Source organism: Platichthys flesus, chromosome 2 (genome assembly GCF_949316205.1).
Source record: "Platichthys flesus chromosome 2, fPlaFle2.1, whole genome shotgun sequence".
In the NCBI taxonomy this organism is placed as follows: Eukaryota; Metazoa; Chordata; class Actinopteri; order Pleuronectiformes; family Pleuronectidae; genus Platichthys; species Platichthys flesus.
This window is the reverse complement of record NC_084946.1, coordinates 17,089,625-17,111,738: the sequence shown is the minus strand read 5'-3', so window position 1 is coordinate 17,111,738 and position 22,114 is coordinate 17,089,625. Positions and strand designations below refer to the sequence as shown.

The 22,114-nt window shown below is 41.1% G+C and overlaps 2 protein-coding genes across 3 annotated transcripts in view; both read right to left on the bottom strand.

The window, feature by feature from the left end:
• The window catches only part of LOC133967252 (testis-expressed protein 264 homolog), a 30,854-nt gene extending 21,927 nt beyond the window's left edge, over positions 1-8,927 (bottom strand). For both annotated transcript variants that reach the window (XR_009924027.1, XM_062402579.1), the window contains exons 1-2: positions 8,513-8,927; positions 2,375-2,596 (exon numbers count right to left, since the gene is read on the bottom strand). Coding sequence is in view for 1 of the 2 variants with exons in the window: in XM_062402579.1 (XP_062258563.1) it covers positions 2,375-2,596; positions 8,513-8,767 (477 nt within the window). In the remaining variant the exon portion in view is untranslated. The remainder of the gene's footprint in view (positions 1-2,374; positions 2,597-8,512) is intronic.
• Positions 8,928-10,334: 1,407 nt separating this feature from the next.
• Positions 10,335-22,114, bottom strand: LOC133967246 (myosin heavy chain, fast skeletal muscle-like). The gene is made up of 40 exons (XM_062402566.1): positions 21,994-22,114; positions 21,499-21,711; positions 21,092-21,235; positions 20,157-20,313; positions 20,036-20,063; positions 19,832-19,940; positions 19,658-19,750; positions 19,494-19,557; positions 19,309-19,407; positions 19,110-19,213; positions 18,532-18,670; positions 18,281-18,399; positions 17,895-18,044; positions 17,565-17,735; positions 17,162-17,468; positions 16,974-17,044; positions 16,782-16,869; positions 16,579-16,696; positions 16,372-16,495; positions 16,147-16,283; positions 15,782-16,037; positions 15,457-15,699; positions 15,189-15,365; positions 14,964-15,109; positions 14,575-14,665; positions 14,055-14,444; positions 13,842-13,968; positions 13,619-13,737; positions 13,306-13,502; positions 13,040-13,223; positions 12,782-12,947; positions 12,364-12,488; positions 11,972-12,280; positions 11,684-11,887; positions 11,474-11,599; positions 11,210-11,380; positions 11,015-11,119; positions 10,806-10,901; positions 10,590-10,721; positions 10,335-10,482 (listed from the first exon to the last, which is right to left on the bottom strand). The coding sequence occupies exons 2-40, from the start codon at positions 21,697-21,699 to the stop codon at positions 10,462-10,464; spliced, it is 5,808 nt and encodes a 1,935-aa protein (XP_062258550.1). The 5' UTR covers positions 21,700-21,711; positions 21,994-22,114; the 3' UTR covers positions 10,335-10,461.

The following is a 22,114-nucleotide window of genomic DNA, read 5'->3' as shown; positions in this document are numbered from 1 at the left end:
GCAATTCATAATTTTTCTCAAGCATATACATACTTACAAAAGTAACTGCAACAGCGTCCCAACATGTGTCTTTTCCTTTTTAGTGTTGTCTTTATACAACATGTTCCGAGGATTATACAACTCACTGTACTTCTCCACTTCAATTATATGTTGAAGAACTTCTCCGCTGTTTGCTCCGTTAAATGTCGGGTGCGTTAAATGTCGGGTGTCAAGGGTAAATTACGTATTCTCCACTCAAGCCTATGTGGAGAATACGTAGCCCACCCCCCCTCTCTCTCTCTTTTTATCTTTATGTCTGCTTGTGTGGCTGTAGTGGATGGGCAGAGGGGGACATTTAATAATGTGGTCGGTAAAAGTGGTAAAATTAAAACTCCTGGACAACAGAAGGTGAATACAAAGTATGGGATGCATATTTGATCATTAATCTCACATAAAATATGTCGTCAATATCGTTTAAAATCATTTTTCAGTGTGTTTCCTGGTGCGATACGCTCGCGTCAAGCGAAAAAAATAGACTCGACGCCGAAACGATCGCTTCACGGCGCTAGGCCGCCGCGGCACAACGCTACCCTTCAGCGTCCGGTGTGTTCAGCGCTGCGGTTTAACATGGGAGTGGATGGGAGCCAGAGGATTGGCGCTGCGCTTACGCCTCGCATTGGCGTCGCTTCCGCGTCCGGTGTGAACCCGGCGTTAACCACCAAAAAGTTGAAAAAAAGTTGTATTTTCAAAAGTATTTATTTATGGGCTAATAGACCATGTACCTGGGTAGCAATGTAAACCTAACAAAGCTACTAGCTACGACCTCATCTACGAAAACTAACTATAACCAGACAATCCAGTAAATCATATGTAGCAGGTGCACACACAAAGATCACGGTAAGATTTCATATTGTGGTGGAAGGAGAGAGATGGCCGGTTTTTGTGTGCTGACCTTTCAGACAGGGTAAGTGCCTCTGGAGCGCAGCCACGTTTAAACAGCATCCAAGCAGATGGTGGAGGCAGCCAGACAGGACACACAAACACATTCCTCCGGCAGAGGCAGAGTGATTTGAGATAACCTGTGGTGTTGCCACCTGTTTTAGCACACTGCATAATGAAACCATATCTGCCCAAACTCTCTGCTCATCACAATGACTCACTTTCCCAGCATCCCTCAGGCAGCCCTCAGTGAGATTGTTCATCATAAAGTGGTAAAAGAAGCTCAAGATGTTTTCCTTGTCAGTTCTCTACTTTGTCTTCGACTTCACTGCACGTCTCCATCTCCTCCAAAGCCGAGAATCTTCTCCTGCTGCAACGTACCTCACACAAAACACACACACACACCTACTAAACCCTCCAGGGGGCGCCGCCAAGAAGGAGTGAAGAAAAGATTTGACGCGCTCAGCTTTTCACAAATTACATTTTCACTTTGCGAAGCCTGAAAATGCACAGTATGACTCAGGCATGCATTTGATGATCATGAGGTTAGATATTGATCATATACGTCAGACTCAGCAGTGATTCATTCCATCACACACACACGTTCGCACATTTCCTTAGCCGTTTTCCTATCGCTAGAATAAGCACACAGGCAGGCAGTGACTCATTATAATCCCACCTTTTCCCATTCCCAAAAAGAATTATCATTACTGTTTCAAAATCTGACAATTCTGTAAATGGCCAGCACCTGAGTCAATACAGAAACACTGAGAGTCTCTGATTGTGTGCTGCCTTAGCATAAAGCTTTGTGGGAACACTGGGGCCCATGGGATGTTTACCGAATGTGATGGTCGTAAAGATTCTGGCTGTGTGAAGGTAATGCATGTTTTACTATGATGAAGAGAAGTTTATACAGGTTTTCCTTCCCCTTTACACAGGGATTTAGTAACATTTCACATACACATCTATAGAAAAATTTGTTCAGGCATGGTTATAGTCCTGTGTAGAGTGTATCACTAAACCATGGACACATCTATTGAGTTAGTGATTGTATTCTATAGTATATGTCGTATGAACCCTACTGCTTAATATATTGTTTACTTTATTTTAGAACTACTAGGTTATGAGACTTTTTGTGTCAGACTTTCCTGAATGCAAGATTTGCCCTTTTAACAGGTTGAATCAATAACTATGTCATAAATAATTACTTTCACAAAGCCCTATCTCACAATATTGAAGAAATAAAAAAAGAATTCCTGGAGCTAAAACCACACTTCTTTCTTGGGTCCTGCCCCACACCCCTCCACAACATTTCATGGAAATCTTCTGAGTAATTTTTGGGCATAACCCTACTAACAAACAAACAAATGCAGACGAAAACATAGACTCCTTGGGGGGAGGTAACGTCAAATGATTGAGAGAGTTGCTGCAGCAAAGAGTCCAAAAAGCAAAATACCTTGATGTAGAGCCCGAGCCGGGGGTAGACTCTCCACACTCTCAGGAGAATAGAGAAAAACGTCCTGTGGGGTAACGAGGTAGTGACCACGTGTGTGACTTCAGGAAAAGAATAAACATTAAAGCCAGACGTCTCATAGCGCTTCAGAAGCTCCTCGTCGGCCTCGTTTTCTCCTTCACTCAGAATACTGCCGATAGCACAGCGGCACTGTGGTCCAGGCACCTACAGGAACAAGGCGAGGGATCAAATGAAGAAATAAATATAGATACAAAAATAAATAATTCATAAAGATAGATAGGTCATATAAAGATGACACATATAAACAAGACAGACTGATAGATATGTCAGATGAAAGAGATGCCCAGACTCAGTAGTCTTCATCATTTTACTTTTCAAATGCCATATCTATACAGATTCTGTGATATAGCACCAACAACAACACCAAACACCCTTAATACTATCCAGGAATAAAAATTATATCGGAAAATCTATAAACATTCTTTCATGTTTGCTTGTGTTCAATGTTGGACCTGGTTGTACGAAACCCCATCACTGTGAATCATCATCATAAATATAAGGGTGTCTAATATAAGGTTATTTTATGGGAGTGCATAGCACACTTTAAAAAAACTGATATCCTCTGTGATGTCGACCAAGTGTCAAAGTTAAAGAGAAAATATGGTCATTAATAGAAGCTCTAATTGGAGCATTTGGCTGTGCAGCAATTATTGCTCCTTCTTCCACACTGAGCACCCTGGTGCCCATTAAAAATAAGAAGAGAGAGATACTTTTTACCAATAAATACTCCTGGGACTTCCAAGAGTTTCTCCCCACCGTGCTGAGCTAAGCACCGCTGAAGGTTCATGAGATAAATAAGCTGTAACAAGCCAATTTGTTCATAAATCTATCAATGCTGTGCTTCAAGCATAGTCTGTGAGTGCTTGTTTCCTCTTCTGTTCGTCATCACACAAGGTTAGTGTGGAAATCACTGAGCAGTGCAAACCGCCTCACAAAGTTTCACACACGCATAGATTCTGCTTTGTTTGGCAGATTCAGTATCATTATGGATATAATACCCTCTTACACCTCTGACTATTTTGTAATCTGATCAGAATCATTGTTTTGATCTCTGATTCTATGGAACATATTCAAGGTCAACCCTGTGACTGTTTTATAGATTCAGCTACAATTAATTGTTGAATTCTTTTATTGACAGAAGGTTATTCAGACACGGATTTGACAATTGAGTCATTGTTTAAGTCATGTAAGTAACAATCACAGATTAGAGTGGTACTCAATAGAGATAATAAGTCATACAAGGCAACAGTCCCTTAAATTCAATCAAGCTGCACCAAATTGATATTAGTTCCTTGATTATTAATTACTTTTTCATCAAGATCCATGAATGATTCCCTAGGAAATCTATGAAAATGTAAAAAAAACAGTGGTAAGCAAATGATACACAATTCCTTGATCCTGACCAAAAGTCTCATGGTACTCCGTCCAGTAGTTGTTATGCAATGCTGCTTATTATTAGACAGACAAACAAACACAAAAGAAAAATGAACCTCCTTGGCAAAGATAAAAATGACTTGGCCATCTTTTCTCTGTTTCAACTAAATATCTTTGGATAGTGACTTGATGAAACAAGAATACAACAGAGTGAAATAGCCTTCAATTGTCTCAAAGATTTAACTAAAAGGATTTGATTGCTTGGTGAAGGTAATGATGGACAGATTCAATAGGTTCTCACATAGACATGATCTCCCATTATAAAAGTACACTATGTCACTCTGCAGTCACAAAAAGAGGTTTTCAGTGAAGCCAGGCCAAACAAAAAAAGATAACGCATCAAACCCTTTGTTCAATAAAAGATAGGGCTGGGCTTTAAATATCTAGATAATGGCCTGACCTTATCTTCAGTACATTTGGGAAACTTTACACATGAGGGTATTTTTGACATTGTGGAGACTCACAGCGCAGAGTCTGAGCGAAGTGGATTTATTAATCATCACAAGGCTCCAAGTGTCTAAAGGAGTCCAGAACAAAGGAGCATTGACAGCAGAACAAACCTCTGCACGGTTTCTGGTTTGTCTCTCTGGGCTCATCAAGACACAAGAGTACTGTCTTTTGATGTTTCTACTCTACCCCAACAGCTCATCTGAAGCAACTTCAACTCAAGGAGTCGTTTTATTTGAGTCTCTGTAGCGGATCGACTGAGCTGGCCTCTGCAAACTATCTTCACTAGCACGCACCTAATTACCTATCTGCCTGCAGGTACAGTAAAGCTCACCCTTTAGATGTTTTACTGTGCCTTTGTGAAAGAGAGAGTGTGATTTTCTACTATTTCATCATCCACCAAAAAGACTAACACTCCAACTGATAGATGCATTTTCTGACTGGTCCCTCCCCGAGCCTCCGTGCCCTCTGCTGTCATCACGCTGTGACCCAAACATGGGTCCCCGAAGACAACAGGATGCTAGTCACACTTCCACTTGTCATCCAGGTTTTTATTCAGACAATCCTTGTCTCAGGGACCACATACCCTGACCCTGAACGCTTACTTGGAATATAAAGTTTGTCGAAAATCCAGATGATCCACCCACGTTACCTCCCTCCGCGGTTTGCTGGATGTGGAGGGGGAGCGAAGTAGAAAAAAGCTGCAGGGGTTGAGGTGAAGTGGGCGCACTGTGTCTAGAGAAAAATAAATGAAAAAAGATCCTGCGTGGCTTTGAAACTGTGAAGCGACTAGGGGAGGTTTAGTGAGTGGGGCTCAGAGATTTGTGAACAGACAGAGCTGCTCCAGCCGTGTATCCATGGCAACCACCTCAGGACCAACTCAAGTCCTGGTTGAGGTCTTTTGTTTCTCCAGAGGAAGTGATTAAAGGAGGTAAAAGTGAGAACCCAGAGAACAGAGGATGTGGCCATTCTGACACTTCTCCTCTTTCAGCTGAACTTGTGAAAAATCTTTCTCATCCCGAACATCAATGGACAGGGTCTCACTATTTGGCCAGAAAATACCAGCCCTGCTATCGGAGAGCACTCTGGGGCTCCTGACGCCGGGAATGAACGGAATCTCGAGGCTCCAGCGCTAATGAGCTGAGATCATTACGCCAATTATTTTAACTTAGATCAGGACTTGGCTGTGACTGCGCAGGGGAACTAGGACCCTCTCCCAGACTAATTGCTGGCTTGGGAAAAAGAGGATGAGCCCAGCAAAAGGGTTTTGAAGCGGAGCTGGGAAGATACCACCGCTGATCTCTGGTTACATTCCATCAAGTTGTTGTGCATGAGGCTACGGCAGGAGAAAGCTGCGCCACTTAAGTCAATACTGTTGAATGCCGCTTCCGCAATTACACTGCACATGACAAGCACATTTCAGAGAATTACAGCAGTGGAGTCATGGTGACAAAAGGTAAAGTCTCAGTATAGTCGACTCAATACTAAACAAAGCCTGGTTCTGATTCTGGTCAATTCCCCAAAAATGTTTTGCTAAAATAAAAAGTTATGACAAGGGAGGAAATTATTTGTAATCATGGCGAGGAAAGAAATGGATTATTATGCTGGTAAAATGGCAATGCAATTTTTAACTGATACTTTTTGTGGTGAATAAGCTTTTTCTCCCCAAATATTCCAAAACAGAAAGATAATCAGTCTATAAAGAAATAAAGAGAAAATATACAAATCTTCATATTTAGGTTTAATAAAATTCTCAGATAATGTTTTAGCCATTTTAGCCTAATTATGGACCAATCTTTATCATCTGTTGCAAACTAGTTTCCTTTTAATTAATTAACTTAATCAACCTGGAAAACCCCCCAAAACATTTTTTCAGACTTTGTAAAATCTCTCAATTGCCACATGAAGTTTCAGTGTCATGGGTTTTCTTATTTGACCAAAGCATATTCAGTCCCTTTTAGACCGAGTACAGTTCTGTCTTGAATGAAATGTCATGATAATAACATCATTAAAATTCCAGAGGAAGTTTTGTACCCCAACTCTATGCTGCATTTGTTCTTAGAGCATCAAAGAGTTTCCATTCCATGTGGCTTCAGGTCATCAGCTTGTTGTGACAGACATGTAGTGTTCAACATTCACTATTAACTTGCAATGTAACAGACGCATGTTTTTAATGACCACATCTGCCCCCATTTTCCACCCGAACCTCCAAACTACTTAATGGCTTCAAGATGCTACTGTACTGGTTCCATCCCGTCGGTTTGGTTGGGAAAAAAACACTTAAAAAAGACTTGGGTTAAAATGTAAGAACCAGCACCACGTGAGTTTGGAGACCCCCATAGAGAGAGCAGGGTTTGGGATCAGGAAAACAGATCCAGCAGATATTGTTTCCTGCTGCTCAAAGACACTGCAGAGGTTTGGGAATGAATGAGTTCTCACAGGCAACAGATGGAGGGTGGGAAAACATCTCATGAAGACATCCAGCTTAGTTAGCAGCACTGGAGTGATAGTAGAGGAGACCTCAACAACTATCCGACTCGAGGAAAGGCTCAAAGCTTGCCTGTACCACTGATCTTTAAGACATCTCTGATGTGCTTATGTGGAAGCTGCTGTGAAAACCCTCGATATAAAGTCAAGGCAGTCAACTTACGGTCAGAGGATGAATCCCACATGGGGGAAATTGATTATTGATGATTTAAAAAATGCACCACAACTCAACACACAGGCAAATTACAATAAGCAGTTGATGGATCTGGCTGGGATTGTAGATATCGATTAGCCTGCAAGGATGTTATTGCAAAACATTGTTGAATACATTCTCATCAAGCTGTAAAATGAACTAAATCAGACTAAATCTGTGTCATTATTGGTTAACCATAGTTTATTCCTATGATTAAAATATTTTCATTTATTGACATTTGATACTTTACTGATAATATATTGAAAGGGATGAAACGTCTGCAGTCCCATAGACTAAAAAATCATGCTCTGGTGTAAGACTACATGTCAGGACATTAAATAAATAACCCCAACACGAACTTGGATAATATACGGTGACATCTGAATCCAAAAAACACACCACACCCTGTCCAGATGTGCTGTGATAACATTCAGGGGAAAACCTAAGCATCAGTCAGAGCCAAAGTGCTCTGAAACATGCTGAGGACAACCAGCAAAAAGACTGACTGTCAATAACACATGTCGAACCGCTTAAATTACTATGAATGGGAGAAACAACCTTTTGTTAGGGGATGAATGAAAATATTTAAATCATCATGGCCAGGCCCGGAACTAGACTGCTCATATACGGTGCCCCCTAATAAATTAGCATTAGATATTTTAGGTGGCCCTTTCTTCACACAGTGGACTTAGTGTTGAGAGTGTTTCCGAGTTTTAAGGGATGGGTCACAATGGGAAATTCAACGAGGAGGAGGAGGAGGAGGAGGAGGAGGAGGAGGAGGAGGAGGAGGAGGAGGAGAAGAAGAAGAAGAAGAAGAAGAAGAAGAAGAAGAAGAAGAAGAAGAAGAAGAATTGTAACAATTATATTGTTTAATTGTTATTGTTTAACACGTGCCACAAAGACTAGGGAATATGTTAAGTTCAACAGCCCAGTTGACTTTTGTAAATGGACAAACTGGGAAAACTGGGAGACTCTTCACTTGGTTGTTCTCAGTGAAGTTTTTTTTTGTGTGTTTTTTAAAGCACCTGAAGGCAGCACCAAAAACGCATTATTTTCCCCGGGGACCTGGGTGTGATAGATCGGTCCTTATTATAATTCAATACGGAAAATTCAAATGAAGATAAATTAAAATCAGATAATAGTTTTTAGAAACTCAGCCATATGACCAACCAATCAGAAAATCAGGGAATTCTTATGAGGCCAATAAAACAAACGTGGTTGCCAGATTGTATAGAATAAAGTTGACCATTTGGAAGGGGTGCCCACCCCTGCCCACTGAAATGGTTTGACCTGCTGAGAGGCGAGGAGTTCATCTAAACTCGTTTTAAAAGAATGCCATCAGCGCCATCTAGCAGCCAAATACCTTACATGACATGTTCTTACTGATTTTTTTTTATTATTATTTTTTAAAGTTAAACAATTGGGTAAAGTTCCGATGTTAGATAAAATGCCCGCTATAATAAGCTACCAATTAAAGCTGCTGTGTACTGGGTATTTACCGTTTTAGGGTCATCATAAAAAACTCCAATAGATGAGAGCTTTGGTCCGATCCTGTTGGACTCGTTTAAAAGTGGTCCGCACGCTCTGTACGGTCCCTGCGTGAACTTGTACGCGAACGTGATCTTCTTAATGGGCGCGGAGCCGGTGAGCACCGTGATGTCGGACAGGAGGCCGGAGTACAGCACACAGGCAGCCGCCGTGAGGACACTGAGCAACAGGCTGAGCAGCACACACACACCGAGCCAGTCCGGCATGATGGCAGCAGCTCGCTCACCGCAGCTCGTACCGTCATTCAACACTGTCCGACATGTTTAACACACGACGGTGTGTTGTTATCACAGGACACTTGTTGTGAGTGTTTTTTTTGTTTCACCGAACGATGAAGCGCCAAAGATCGCACATTGCACACGGGACTTCCTGGAATGTACCATGTAAGCTGACCGGAGGGGGAGTTCTGATTTTTTTTTTTATTTAAAAAAAAAAAATACAATTCTGTCATGCAATTAAAAATCAAGTTGAATTATATAGCAGACTCAACTCAATTGGCTGGAAATGAAAGCAACAAATAGCAAATATCATACATGGCAAAATACATAAAACAAAACATAGATAAGATAATGATAAATAAAATAGTTAAGTGAAATACAATAAGAAATGATGACGATATATTATAAATGATTTAAATAATAGTGAAAAGTGTTGGGAAAAGACCGGTTAAGACAAACTGTGCAAGAGGCCCTTGATCATATCTTCCAAGATGTGTAAGCGGCTAGTGATTTGAAGGAGGATGTGTCAGAGCAGGAAGAGAACATGGAGGAAAACACTTATGTCGGAAAACAATGCTATCTGTTGGTCCTCATTTCCACTTCAAGTTGCAGACAGGATGGCAGCAGGAAAATGTCGGGGACATATTATGAGGGAATTTTTGGCCCTGGTCAAATGTGAAGACATGAAAGATGAAGAGTATGTAAGGGTTAGGCAGTTACTTTACTATATGCAATCTAGTTGTTCAGCCAATGATACTGTGTCCTGCTCTGCACTGATTCTGTCTTTTTAACTTTGAATCAAACTCATGATGGCGCCTCCCTCTGGAGAGGAGTCTGTATCACAGGGCATCTGGTCCAGCAGCAGTTTCACCTGCACGTCTGTCTCCACACACACTGGATGTCAGCTTCTTATCCCCTGTGAGCATGAAGACATGATGAGCTGCCCGGTGCCAGATTTAAACACAGAAGTTAAAGGTTCAGTGTGTAAGATTTAGGTGAAAGAGATCTAATAGCAGAAATTGAATGTAAACTAATACTAGTGATGTTTTCACTAGTGTGGTTCATATAAATTGTACAAATTGTTGTTGTTTTTTTACTCCAGAATGGGCCTTTATTTTCAAGTACTTTGTATTATGAGGAGCAGGTCCTCTCTTTGGAGGCTGCCATGATTTTATACAGTAGCCCAGACTGGACAGACTATAGACCTTTTGAGTTTTTTCATGTTTGTAAGGGTGAGGTGAGGTGAGGGGTATTCAGCTGCAACATGATGACTGACACCACTAGACGTCACTAAGTTCTACAAACTAAACTATACTTGGTGTCAATATAGACATTTATTAAAAATGTTATTTCACAATCCTCCTACGTTTATTTAAAATGAAAAATCTAAATATCTATTGTTTGTAGCAGATATTGTCTGTATAACATCGTGCCATGTCCTTGTAACTTATTTGTGTGTACTTGGTTACACACTGATTCATAGTGTAATTACCTGGAAACTTAATATTTAAACAGTAAATCAGTCATTTAAAAATGATTAGACGGACAGAAAAGATGCACCAACACTATCTTTTATTGCTTTTTTTATATCACAGCCAGCACGCTTTACATGCTAAAGTGAACGAGTAACAAGACTCTCATATTTTATGACTTCTTGTTACTGTGTGACATTGACTTCCTCCTCACTCCTCTGCATCCTTGGACTGTAATGAGAGGGGGGGGGGGGGGGGGGGATATAAAACATTTGGCCAGATAATCAAAATTTGCTGAAATGAGCAGAAATAAAAAGTTATTAAAGTCAGATTTTTACCTTGACGATTTCCCGACTCTTGGCCCTCAGCTTGTTGACCTGAGACTCAGCGATGTCGGCTCGCTCCTGAGCCTCCTCCATCTCGTGCTGAACCTTCCTGTACCTAGACAGGTGGGTGTTGGCCTGCTCCTCCTGTTGTATGGGGCACAGTGAAGTCAAAATGTGCAGTCTGACGTTTGCATGACACGTGTCATTATGAGGATTAAGTGTACTCACAGACTCCTCAGCCTGTCGCTTGTAGGATTTCACTTTGAGCTGCAGCTTGTCCACCAGATCCTGAAGTCTGGAAACGTTCTTCTTGTCCTCCTCAGTCTGTTGCAAATCAGAAATGACAACCTTGATGAAACTGTCTTAATTACTGCAGACTATTATGATTTATGGTATTTGTAGTAATTTAATTATTAGTGTATAAAGTTGTAGTTGACCTGATAACTGAGTTCCTTTACTCTTCTCTCAAATTTCCGCACTCCCTTGATAGCATCAGCACCGCGCCTCTGTTCAGCATCTACTTCAGCCTCCAGTTCACGAACCTTGAATGAAGAACAATTCAATAATTTAAAAGTTAAAATGTTAACCTCTTGTATAGTAAATATGAATTGGTATGTCTCTGTGCCACTTACCCTAGCCTCCAGTTTCTGGAGCTGCTTCTTGCCGCCCTTCATGGCCAGATTCTCAGCTTCATCCAGGCGGTGCTGCAGGTCCTTCACTGTCACCTCCATGTTCTTCTTCATCCTCTCCAAATGAGAGCTGGTGTCTTGCTCCTTCTTCAGTTCCTCTGCCATCATCGCTGCCTGAAATTTTGAGGAATTTCAAATTGTTTCAACTGTCAGAGAACTTCAATGTGAGAAATGGCCACTGTATAAACCCATGTTGGGATATCTCACATCAGTGATGGCCTTCTTGGCCTTTTCTTCAGCATTTCTTGCTTCCTGAACAGAATCCTCCACTTCACCCTGGATCTGAATGAGGTCAGCCTCCAACTTCTTCTTGGTGTTGATGAGGCTGGTGTTCTGATTGGATAACATTATTCATTATATGGTATATCGTAATTTTTAGGTTGCTATCTGTCTCATGTTGCTTGAACCTTTATTTACCTGAGAGTGCAGCAGTCCCACGCGCTCGCTGGCATCAATCAGCTCCTGTTCAGCCACTTTGCGGCTCCTCTCCGTCTGCTCCAGTGCAGCTCTGAGCTCCTCGATCTCAGCCAGCATCAGGTTGTTCCTGCGCTCCACCATGGCCACCTGCTCCTTCATTTCCTCCTGACCTCTGATCGCTTCATCAAGGTGCAGTAGTGCATCCTAAATGAATCATAAAAACACATTTACAATGCAGTTGTAATAAAGTGAGCTTCACTTACAGTTTTCTTTGACCCTCCACCAAACCTTAAGCTGCCCCTGGAAGTTTCTCAGCTGTTTCTGGGCTTCAGCTGCTTGGCGGTTGGCATGGCTCAGCTGAACCTCCATCTCATTCAGGTCTCCCTCCATCTTCTTCTTGATTCTCAGGGCATCGTTCCTGCTCCTGATCTCAGCGTCCAGAGTGCTCTGCATGGTCTCCATCACTCTCTGGCTGTTCCTCTTGATCTGCTCGATCTCCTCGTCCTTCTCAGCAAGTTTCCTGTCAATTTCACTCTTCACTTGGGTGAGCTCCAGCTGCATGCGGAGAAGCTTGGACTCCTCATGCTCCAGGGTAGCCTTGGACGCAAAACAAATTTATGTTGAACAGGTCTAGCAATAATAAAGTAGATTTTTAGAAGGGGTATTTTGTCCGACAGTACCTCTGCCTCTTCAAGTGCAGTTTGGAGTTCAGACTTCTCTATTTCTGCAGTCTTTTTGGCTTTATCCAATTCATGAATGGTTTTTCCAGTCTCACCAAGTTGCTCAGTTAAATCCGAGATCTCCTCTGTAAGAAACATAGTGTATATGTTGTTTAAGAAAGCGTGATCTTAATGATATAATACATATTTCTATTTAAATAAACAGTACTCTGCACTTGTTCAGTTACAAAAACTGTAACATACTGCTGTACAGATGATGTTAATATAACGTCACAGACCATACACAGTAAGCCTGTTGACCCACTGGGGGGCACACTCTTCATAACCTTTCCTTTTATACAAAGCATTTGAAACGGCTTTCCTAAAGTTCGATACCCTTAGTGTAAAAAGGAAAGTACGTTCTAGAAACGTTTCATACGTTGCAGGTTCTTGTTCTCCCTCTTCAGAGTCTCCAGGTGATCCAGAGTTTCTTCATATGAATTTTTCAGCTTGAACATCTCTGTGCTCAAAGAACGAGCCTCCTTCAGAGATCCCTCCAGCTCCGCCTGGCTCTCCTCATACTTCTGCTTCCACTCTGCAAGAACCTGAAAGCATGACACAGACCAATGTTTTTTCGGCAATACATAATTCAGTGTCCTTCATTATATAGCACTAAGAAGAAGTAAAACAGTCTAACCTTGTCAAAGTTCCTCTGCTTCTTGTCGAGGTTAGCAGCCAGAGCGTTGGCTCTCTCCACATCGATCATCAGGTCCTCCACTTCAGCGTGCAGTCTCTGTTTTGTCTTTTCCAGAGAGGCACATTTAGCATTCACGGCCTCGATGCATTCCTCTGCATCCTGAAGACGCTGGGCGAGCTTTTTCCTATTAGAATAGATAATAAATTGGTTTATGAAAACTTGTGGATACATGTTGAAACATGTGTGACTTCAGGGCTGTCCATTACTTGGCCTCCTCCAGCTCCTCAGTGCGCTGAATGGCATCAGTCTCGTATTTGCTTCTCCACTGAGCCACCTCGCTGTTGGCCTTGGACATCCCTCGCTGCAGCTCACACTTGGCCTCCTGCTCCTCTTCATACTGCTCTCTGAGCAGGTCGCAGTCATGACGGGATGACTGCACAGCATGGGCCAGGGCGTTCTTGGCCTGACAACAAAACAATTTTTTTATTATTGAGATTCTTTGTCTATCTTGAAACGTAAAAAAATGTAGTCATGCCACACTGCTAATCTCCGGAGACTCTGTTTTTAATGTGCACATACTTTAACTTCCTCTTCAATGTGTCTCTTGAGCTCGTCAATCTGCTGGGTGTAAGCTTGCTTGCTACGTGTTAGCTGAGAAACCAGGGCTTCTTTCTCCTCCAGTTGGCGACTGAATTCACCTAAGACGCAACAGCAAATTAAACAGTGATGCTAATGCAATTTTGCCATTGAAAGACAAATAAAACATATTGGCATTAGAAAACAATACAATTTTTTCCCCTACCATTCTCTGTTTGCATTCTTGCCCTTTGAAGACCAATATCATTCAATTGACGCACATGTTCGTCATTTCGGCTCTTCAGCTCACTCAATTGATCCTCAAGAGTACGACACATCTTCTCCAGATTGCCCTTAAAGAAACAAAAAAACGTGTTGATAAGGTAAAGCAACATCTTCTAATTCTGAGAGAGCTGAGGTTTTAAGGTTTTAACTTTACCTTTGCTTTGGCAACCGCCTCCATGTTAGTGCTGAGGTCGTCGATCTCCATCTTGTATTCACTTTTCTCTTTCTCCAGCTTCTGTTTGACTCTCTGGAGGTTATCGATCTGCTCTCCCAGCTCCGCCGCGCTGTCGGCCTGCTTCTTGCGCAGAGCTGCAGCCGTGGCCTCGTGCTGTAGGGTCGACTCTTCAAGATCACGACGCAGCTTCAGAAACTCGGCCTCGCGCTTCTTGTTCATCTCGATTTGAACAGATGTCGCTCCTCCGGCTTCTTCCAGCCTCTCGCTGATCTCTTCAAGTTCCCTGGAGAGATCAGACCTCTGCTTCTCAACCTTGGCCCGAGCAGCTCTCTCAGCCTCGATCTCCTCCTCCAGCTCCTCAATACGAGCCTAATATTTTCCAAAACACAGATGAGCACAACCATATTCTCATATCCTTTCCACAAGTCAAGCACACCTGGGCCATCTGACGTCAGCAGGGTGCAGTCAGTGTTAGAAGCTTTTGAAAAACTGTGTCAACCTGAAGTTCTTTAATCTTCTTCTGAAGCTGAACGGAAAGAGATTGTTCATCCTCAATCTTGCTCAGAAGCTGGCTTGTCTCAAAGTCCTTCCTGTGAAGATAAACATTTCATAAACATTGGGGAAAAAAATAGTTAAACAAATTGTACAACATGGAAATGAGATTTCTACCGACTCTGATCATGATTTGCTATTAATCGTATAAACATTGATAAAATCAGTTTTCATAATGAAGTAGTATCCTTTAAATTTGTAGAAGAGCATCTAAAAAGTACTCTGAGTTTGTGCTCTTTGATGAAAGGAGAATTTTACTATTGCTTCAGTACCTCCAGACAAACCTAGTTGGGTCAAACACGACTTCACTGTTTACATGACTGCTATTTCACTCACTTCTTTATTTTCTCGTCAGCCTGCTGCTTGTCGTTCTCCAGATCCATGACGGTTTCCTGGGCCAGCTTGAGATCTCCCTCAAGCTTTCTTTTGGCTCGTTCAAGGTCCATACGAAGCTTCTTTTCTTGCTCCAGAGAACCTTCAAGCTGTTTTAAGCGAGAATTGGGGTTAATTCTTATTTCTTTTTCATGAAGACTGAAATCCCAGTTTGTTATTATAACTCACATCGTCCACTTGCTGCTCCAGCTTCACTTTAGCCTTCGTCAGAGTGTTGACTTTGTCTTCCTCTGCCTGCAGATCATCCAGGGTCTGCTGATGAGCCTCTTGGAGGGCTTTTTTCTCTTTTGACAACTTTACAATGGTCTCATCTTGAGAAGTCATTTCCTCCACCAGGTTTTTAACCTAAAGGGTTTTAATAAATTGTTAATATTTGATCAAACTACACAGCATCTAAAATGCTCATTGTTTAATAGACTGAAGTTATGACCATCACCTTGTTCTCAGTGGCATGTTTCTCCTTTTCCACCTTGGCCAGCGTGAGCTCCAAGTCGTCAATGTCTTTCTTCAGCTCGGAGCATTCGTCCTCCAGCTTCCTCTTCTTTGCAGTCAACTCACCATTCATTTCCTCCTCATCCTCCAGTCTCTCAGACGTCTCTTTGACTTTGGCCTCAAGCTGGATCTTTGATTTAATGAGCACCTCACACCTTTCTTCAGCATCTGCGAGGGTTTCACCTTCCTAAAAGTAAAATCAAGCAAGTAGGGGATTGTTGAAGATATTAATTAGAAAGAGACACAAAGAGTATGGTGATCATACTTACAGCCTGCACTTGAAGCAAGAGATCATTCTTCTCCTGCAGCAGTGAAACCATCTTCTCTTCCAGCTCCTTCTTCTTAGCCAGAGCCTTCGCTAGCTCCTCTTTGGTCTTTTTAAAGTCCTCTTTCATGTTGGCCATCTCTTTCTCAGTCTCTGCACTCTTCAGCAGAGGCTTGATCTTGAAGTACACCTTCATCCATGGCCAGGTTTTGACGTTCATGAATGAGCGGATGTTGTACTGAATAGCATAAATTGCCTCCCTGGGAAGATCAAAGGAGTTTCAAAAAAGTTAAAATATTAATTTAATATTCAGCAAACAAATATGTAACAAAAAAAATTAAGTAATAAAAGTAAAAATGTCAACAGCACCTGCGCTCACACATCTTGACAAACTCTGTCCTCATGAGGAAACCTCTGATGAGCGCCTGAGTCATTGTGACCAGAATAGCAAGTTTTTCATCTCTCATTTCCTCCAGAGTTCCCAGAAGACCAGCTTTGAAGAACACCTGTAATATAGTATTAATTTACATGATGTTCTTCTTCAGAATCAGGTTTGCTGTAAATAAAAACACCCTTAACGGATGAATGGATTACCTTTGTGTGTCCAAACTTGTACTGAGTTTGGTCGATGTCAATAGAGCCCAAGAGTTTCTCTGAAGCCTTCTTGTTGTCAATGAACTGTCCCTCAGGGATGACTTTGGCATTCAATACTTTGTATCTTATTTGAGGGAAATTGATCATTAATTAATAATTTCTTATGAGACAATCAATTAATTTTTTTTTTTTATCATTAGTAGTCACCTCTGCTTGAAGTCACCATATTGGATTCTGCTGGGGAAACCTTTCCTGCAGATCCTGATTCCTTCCAGCACACCGTTACACCTGAGCTGGTGGATGACCAGGAAGTTCTCCATAAGACCTTAAAGACATGTGAAATCCAGTTCGGTGTCACATGTGACAGGAGTCTTTTTAAATGCATAAATTAATCCTGATAGTGGTATTACCTGGAGTCTTTGATTCATTTGGAATCAAACAACGTACAAAATGAGGATGAGTGCTCCTCAGGTTAGTCATTAGCTTCCCCAAATTCTCCTGAAATACAGAAGAAGAAGAACCTTTTTAGTAGCATTCAGGAATATAATGGTTCACATATTGCTGTTCACTTGTGTCTTTAGGGTGTTAATTGTGGTTCTTACCCTGAACAAAGCAGATACTGTCTGAAAAGACCCACCCTTCTTCTTCCCGGCTTTTTTACCACTACCTTCAGCTGTTACATGAAAATAGAATTTCAGTAATATACATCAACAAGTATTTTGTCTTGGACTGTCTTAAGCTGTCGACAAATGGACACCTCCAGATTTGTTCTTATAGACATGATCCTTACCATCTAATGCGGCGTGTGATGCGTAGAGATGAGCCAGCAGTTTGACTCCAGACTTCTGGTAGAGCTGAACCACTGAGTCGTTCAGGGGGTCTTTGTTCTTCTCCAACCAGCCAGTGACATTGTAATCAACATTGCCAGCATAGTGTCCCAGTGAGAAGTGGGCCTCAGCTTTGCCTTTGGCAGGTTTTGGTTTCTCAAAGGATTTGCTTTTACCAAGATGCTGGTCGTACAGTTTGTTCTTGAAGGTCATGTCTGACGCCTTGGGGAACATGCACTCCTCTTCAAGGATGGAGAAGATGCCCATTGGCTGTAATGAAGAAATTATTATTATTATTTAAAACAAAAAACCTTTGAGTCATCAGACAGATTTTTTATATTTGTGAATATAAAGCAAGTTCCTCACCTTCTCAATAAGCTCAATGCAGGCGGCCAGATCCATACCAAAGTCAATGAACTCCCATTCAATTCCTTCTTTCTTGTACTCTTCTTGCTCCAGGACAAACATGTGGTGATTGAAAAACTGTTGCAGTTTTTCATTGGTGAAGTTGATGCACAGCTGCTCCAAGCTGTTGTACTAAACAGATGAATGTGTCAAATAAAAGTAAAACAAAATGAATATCAAAATATGAATTATCTTAGATTTGGTCCATTTTGACTTTAATATGAAAATGTTGATCAAAATGATTAAAATGAAGCCTCGTAAGATTTTGTCCCATCAGCCAAACAGACTTACATCAAAGATTTCAAAGCCAGCAATATCCAGGACACCGATAAAAGAGCTTCTTGACTGCTTGGTGTCCAGCATCTCATTGATTCTGACGACCATCCACAAGAACATTTTCTCATAGATAGACTTGCAGAGAGCACTGACGGAATTGTTGACCTGATTTTACAAAAGAATTGTAAAACATTAAGAATTATACTGTTAAAATGAACAAAACATGCTTTTATTGGATAAAGCAAGGGATATCGCTTAAAGAACTTTAATAAGAGGCTTTTCTCAACATTAATTAAGAAGACTATCATCAGCATAAAAGAGGACCCGAGATATTTGAAAAACATATTTGTGACATCTAAGTTAATTTCATCTCCTCTTTCCTCCTTTTTATTTCCACCTACCTGATTGACAGTTTGACCTTTGGTCACAAACTCGTTCCCAACCTTCACTCTGGGATAGCAAAGAGCTTTAAGCAAATCAGCAGAGTTCAGGCCCATGAGGTAGGCGATTTTATCTGCCACTAAAAAACAGATCACCAAGTAATGGTTAAAATCCATAATAGTGAGGTTACGTCGTCAATGTACCTATTCATTCATTCACTAATCAAAACCTGTGCTACACTATAGAAGCTCATGGTGTGTGGGTTTCTTACCCTCATTGCCGTCTGGCTCAGCCTGCTCTTCACGCTGCTTCTGCTTAAATTTCATGTTTCCGTGATGCATCACAGCTCCAGTCAGCTTGAAAATACCGTTTTTCTCATCCAAAGTGAAACCCAGGATGTCGATGGCAGTCTGTGATAAAAAGAGAAGGTTTGGAACAAAAGCTTTTGTTGTTCTTTAGAATAAACTTTCATTGCTGCCCCCTGCCTCCACAAATATTTAGCAAAGCTTTGTCAAAACTAACATCACAGGGTACATGTAATCCCTTATAACACAAATCACATCTGGACTTCCAAGGTGAACACACTTACAGTTTTTCTAAATAAAGACATATGTGGATTTATCATGTCTTTCTCCCCCTAGCATCGGTAACAGACTCAAACATGACCTTTTAATGGGATCAAACCCTCAATGACAAAAGAACAACCTACAAAGCTTATTAAAACTAGGATTCATTGCTGTAATGAATTGGTAACTTTGTGTAAGGAATAAAAACAGGAATCATTTAAGTGATCATAAATCTGATTTGTTATAGAAGTAAATTTGAAAATCATAGTAAAGTCATCCTTACATCAGTGGCAATGAATTCTTCAATGTCATTGATACTCTTGACAGAGATTTCACCCTGACTGACCATATGATAGTCATATGGATTTGTGGTGATCAGCAGAGCCTCTGCAGAAAAATAAATAAAAATGGTTGATAAAAAATAAATCAGAACACATACAATATCACTCTAGGAAGACAAAGAATAAAAGTTGATTTCACACCTATGACTTCAGGTTTGTGACCCGTCATGAGCTGGTAGAAGATGTGGTAGCTCCTCTCAGCAGACAGCTGGAACGTCACTCGAGACTTCTCCAGCAGATCTATGTGGGTTTAAGTTATTAACAATTAAGGAACATCACCCATGAAGAAGTTGACCACACAATGAAAATATGTATTTTCACCTTACATGTTTCAATATCAGCTGAAGCCAGCTTTCCAGTTGAGCCAAAATGAATTCTGATGAACTTTCCCTGTGCAGAAACAGGTTAACATTAAAATCTAAATTCTGTCTCGTTGAATGATCATTGTCTCTAAACAGCAAACAATAAGTTTGATTAGAAAAACACTTACGAAACGAGAGGAATTGTCATTCCTCACAGTCTTGGCATTGCCATAAGCTTCCAACAGAGGGTTTGCGGCAATGATTTGATCTTCCAGTGACCCCTAAACATAAAAATAATTAGGTAGGCTTTTTACTCAGTTTTTCATGATTTTAGATTTCAAATATTGTTTGACTTCTCAAACCTTCATTTTTCCAGCAGCATGTTCTTTTTTTCCTCCAGCCACTGCGATTGTCGCAAAGTACTGGATGACACGTTTAGTGTTGACGGTCTTTCCTGCACCGGATTCTCCGCTGGGTTTGAAGATGTGTAAAAAGTATTATAAATATCAATTTATTATCATTAGAAAACACTTCTTATAATTTATTTTACTACTGTTCACACTTACGTAATCAGAATTGACTGGTTTTCTCTGTCTGTAAAATAGCCAAACAATATACAAGTTTACTCCTCCACTGTAAGTACAGCAGCTTTTATGGAGACATAGTAATTAAAAAATGCATAAATACCTTGAAGCATGAACTGATAGGCATTATCAGATATGGAGAATATGTGGGGTGGAGCCTCAATCCTCTTCTTTCCTCTGTATCCTTCTACAACCACTGAGTCATACACTGGGAGCCACTTGTAGGGATTCACAGTGACGCAGAAGAGCCCGGAGTAGGTCTGTGGAGACAGGCGGTATTCTGACTGACACATGTCTTCCCATCGTCATTGAATATATTTCTTTATAAGTGCATGCGTCAGGAGAAAAACCACCCTAAAGCTTACCTATGACCTCATCACAAAAAGATATTTAAAGCATCTCTATGTAACCCTTATTGAGAAACAGCGCCCTCTGCAGCCACATTTGTGATTATATCTGTGGGGCTCTGTGTTCCGAGCAATTACAAGGTTTTCATGTGGAGAGAAAGATCTGACTGCATTGAATTGAAAAAAAACCTCAACGGTGGCTCTTCCTCATTATCTCAGATTTCCTGAACGTTTCTTTGCTGAACATTGGTTTTTAATGAGCTGTACATATTTTTAACTGATCTGCAGTTCATCATCACTCTTGAACCTACTGGGTCTGACAACTGAAGCTGCTACAGACAGTTAGTCATGCCTACCCACTCACCAAAGTTGCATTCAGGGTGAGGAGTGGGAATGAAAGCAGCATAATTTTGCCTGTTCTAAGTCAGTGAACCATCCAACTAAATTCAAAGCTGATATTTGGAGGTGAAAAAGTTGCATAGTGTTGCTTTAAAATAGGCAGTCCATCATCTGGATACACCAGAGACATTTTGAGAGACGTCCAGTGGAAAGATGAGCTCTTCAGTCAAAATCACAAAAGCTGTGACAGTAACTGTGTTGAATCCCAATTTCTAAGTTAACAAAAGGCTGGTGAAACTTCTGCATGCATGGATACGATATGAAAGTAATCTCCCCTCTCCAAAGAACTCACGTAGATCATCCACGCTGCGTAACGCTCTTTGAGGTTATACAGCACAGACGGCTCACTTAGGTGGGTCATCATGGCCATGTCCTCGATCTTATCATACTTGGGAGGGTTCATGGGGAAGACTTCAGTGTCTTTTACAGTGAGAGTCTGCCAAAGAGACAGAAGAGGCACAGCAATAAATTAGTTACCAACAAGCGTTCTTGTTGTCGTGTCAAATTAATCATCAGATTTTAAACTCTTCGCTTCTAATCACAAATTCTAGATTACATTTTTTTCGAAAACTCATTTGGACATTTTATCTCTAACTCATTTTTATCTTTTACTTTTCAAAACATATTTTCACCCTCTCAATATAGTGCAGAGCCTACAACATGTAAAGCAAAGCAAAACTAAAGTGTTTTCATTCTCACCTTCCCGCAATGAGTCTCCACTGTGACCTTGCCGCCCTCCTTCTTGATGAGTTTACCCTTGAGGTACATCTCAGCCGGCTCGGTCACAAAGTATGCTGATTTAGCATCAAACGGCGTGTTCTGAGCTTCAAGCCGCTCTCTCTCTGGCTTCCGCAGGTAAATGACCGCGGGGCCAAAACACTGCATTTCCTGGTCGCCCATGCTGACGGTTTACTGCAGGTGATGGAACAAGACAAAAGTCATCTATTTTGAATTCTAGTAGATAGAAAGATGCGCTACTGATGCCGCCTGCAGTGTCTAATAATACTGTTGTTACCAATGGTCTAAAACTGGTATAAAGAGGTATGGTAGCTACAAGGCTTGGCAAAGTACAAAAAAAAACATTGATGTTGATAGGGTACTATGAGTTTAGTAAATGTACACTGTTACTAAAGTAAACTTATTAGTAAAAGTTATTAGTGTCCTGGACAGTAGCTCAGGTAAACTGTGTGTTACCTTGAAGCACTCCAGGTAAGCAGAGGGTTTCTGGCAGAGAAAAAGAAGAATGATCACAAAGGTTATCACTCACAAGGGTTACATGTTTATGTAATAGTTCTACGATTTAAACCAAATATTT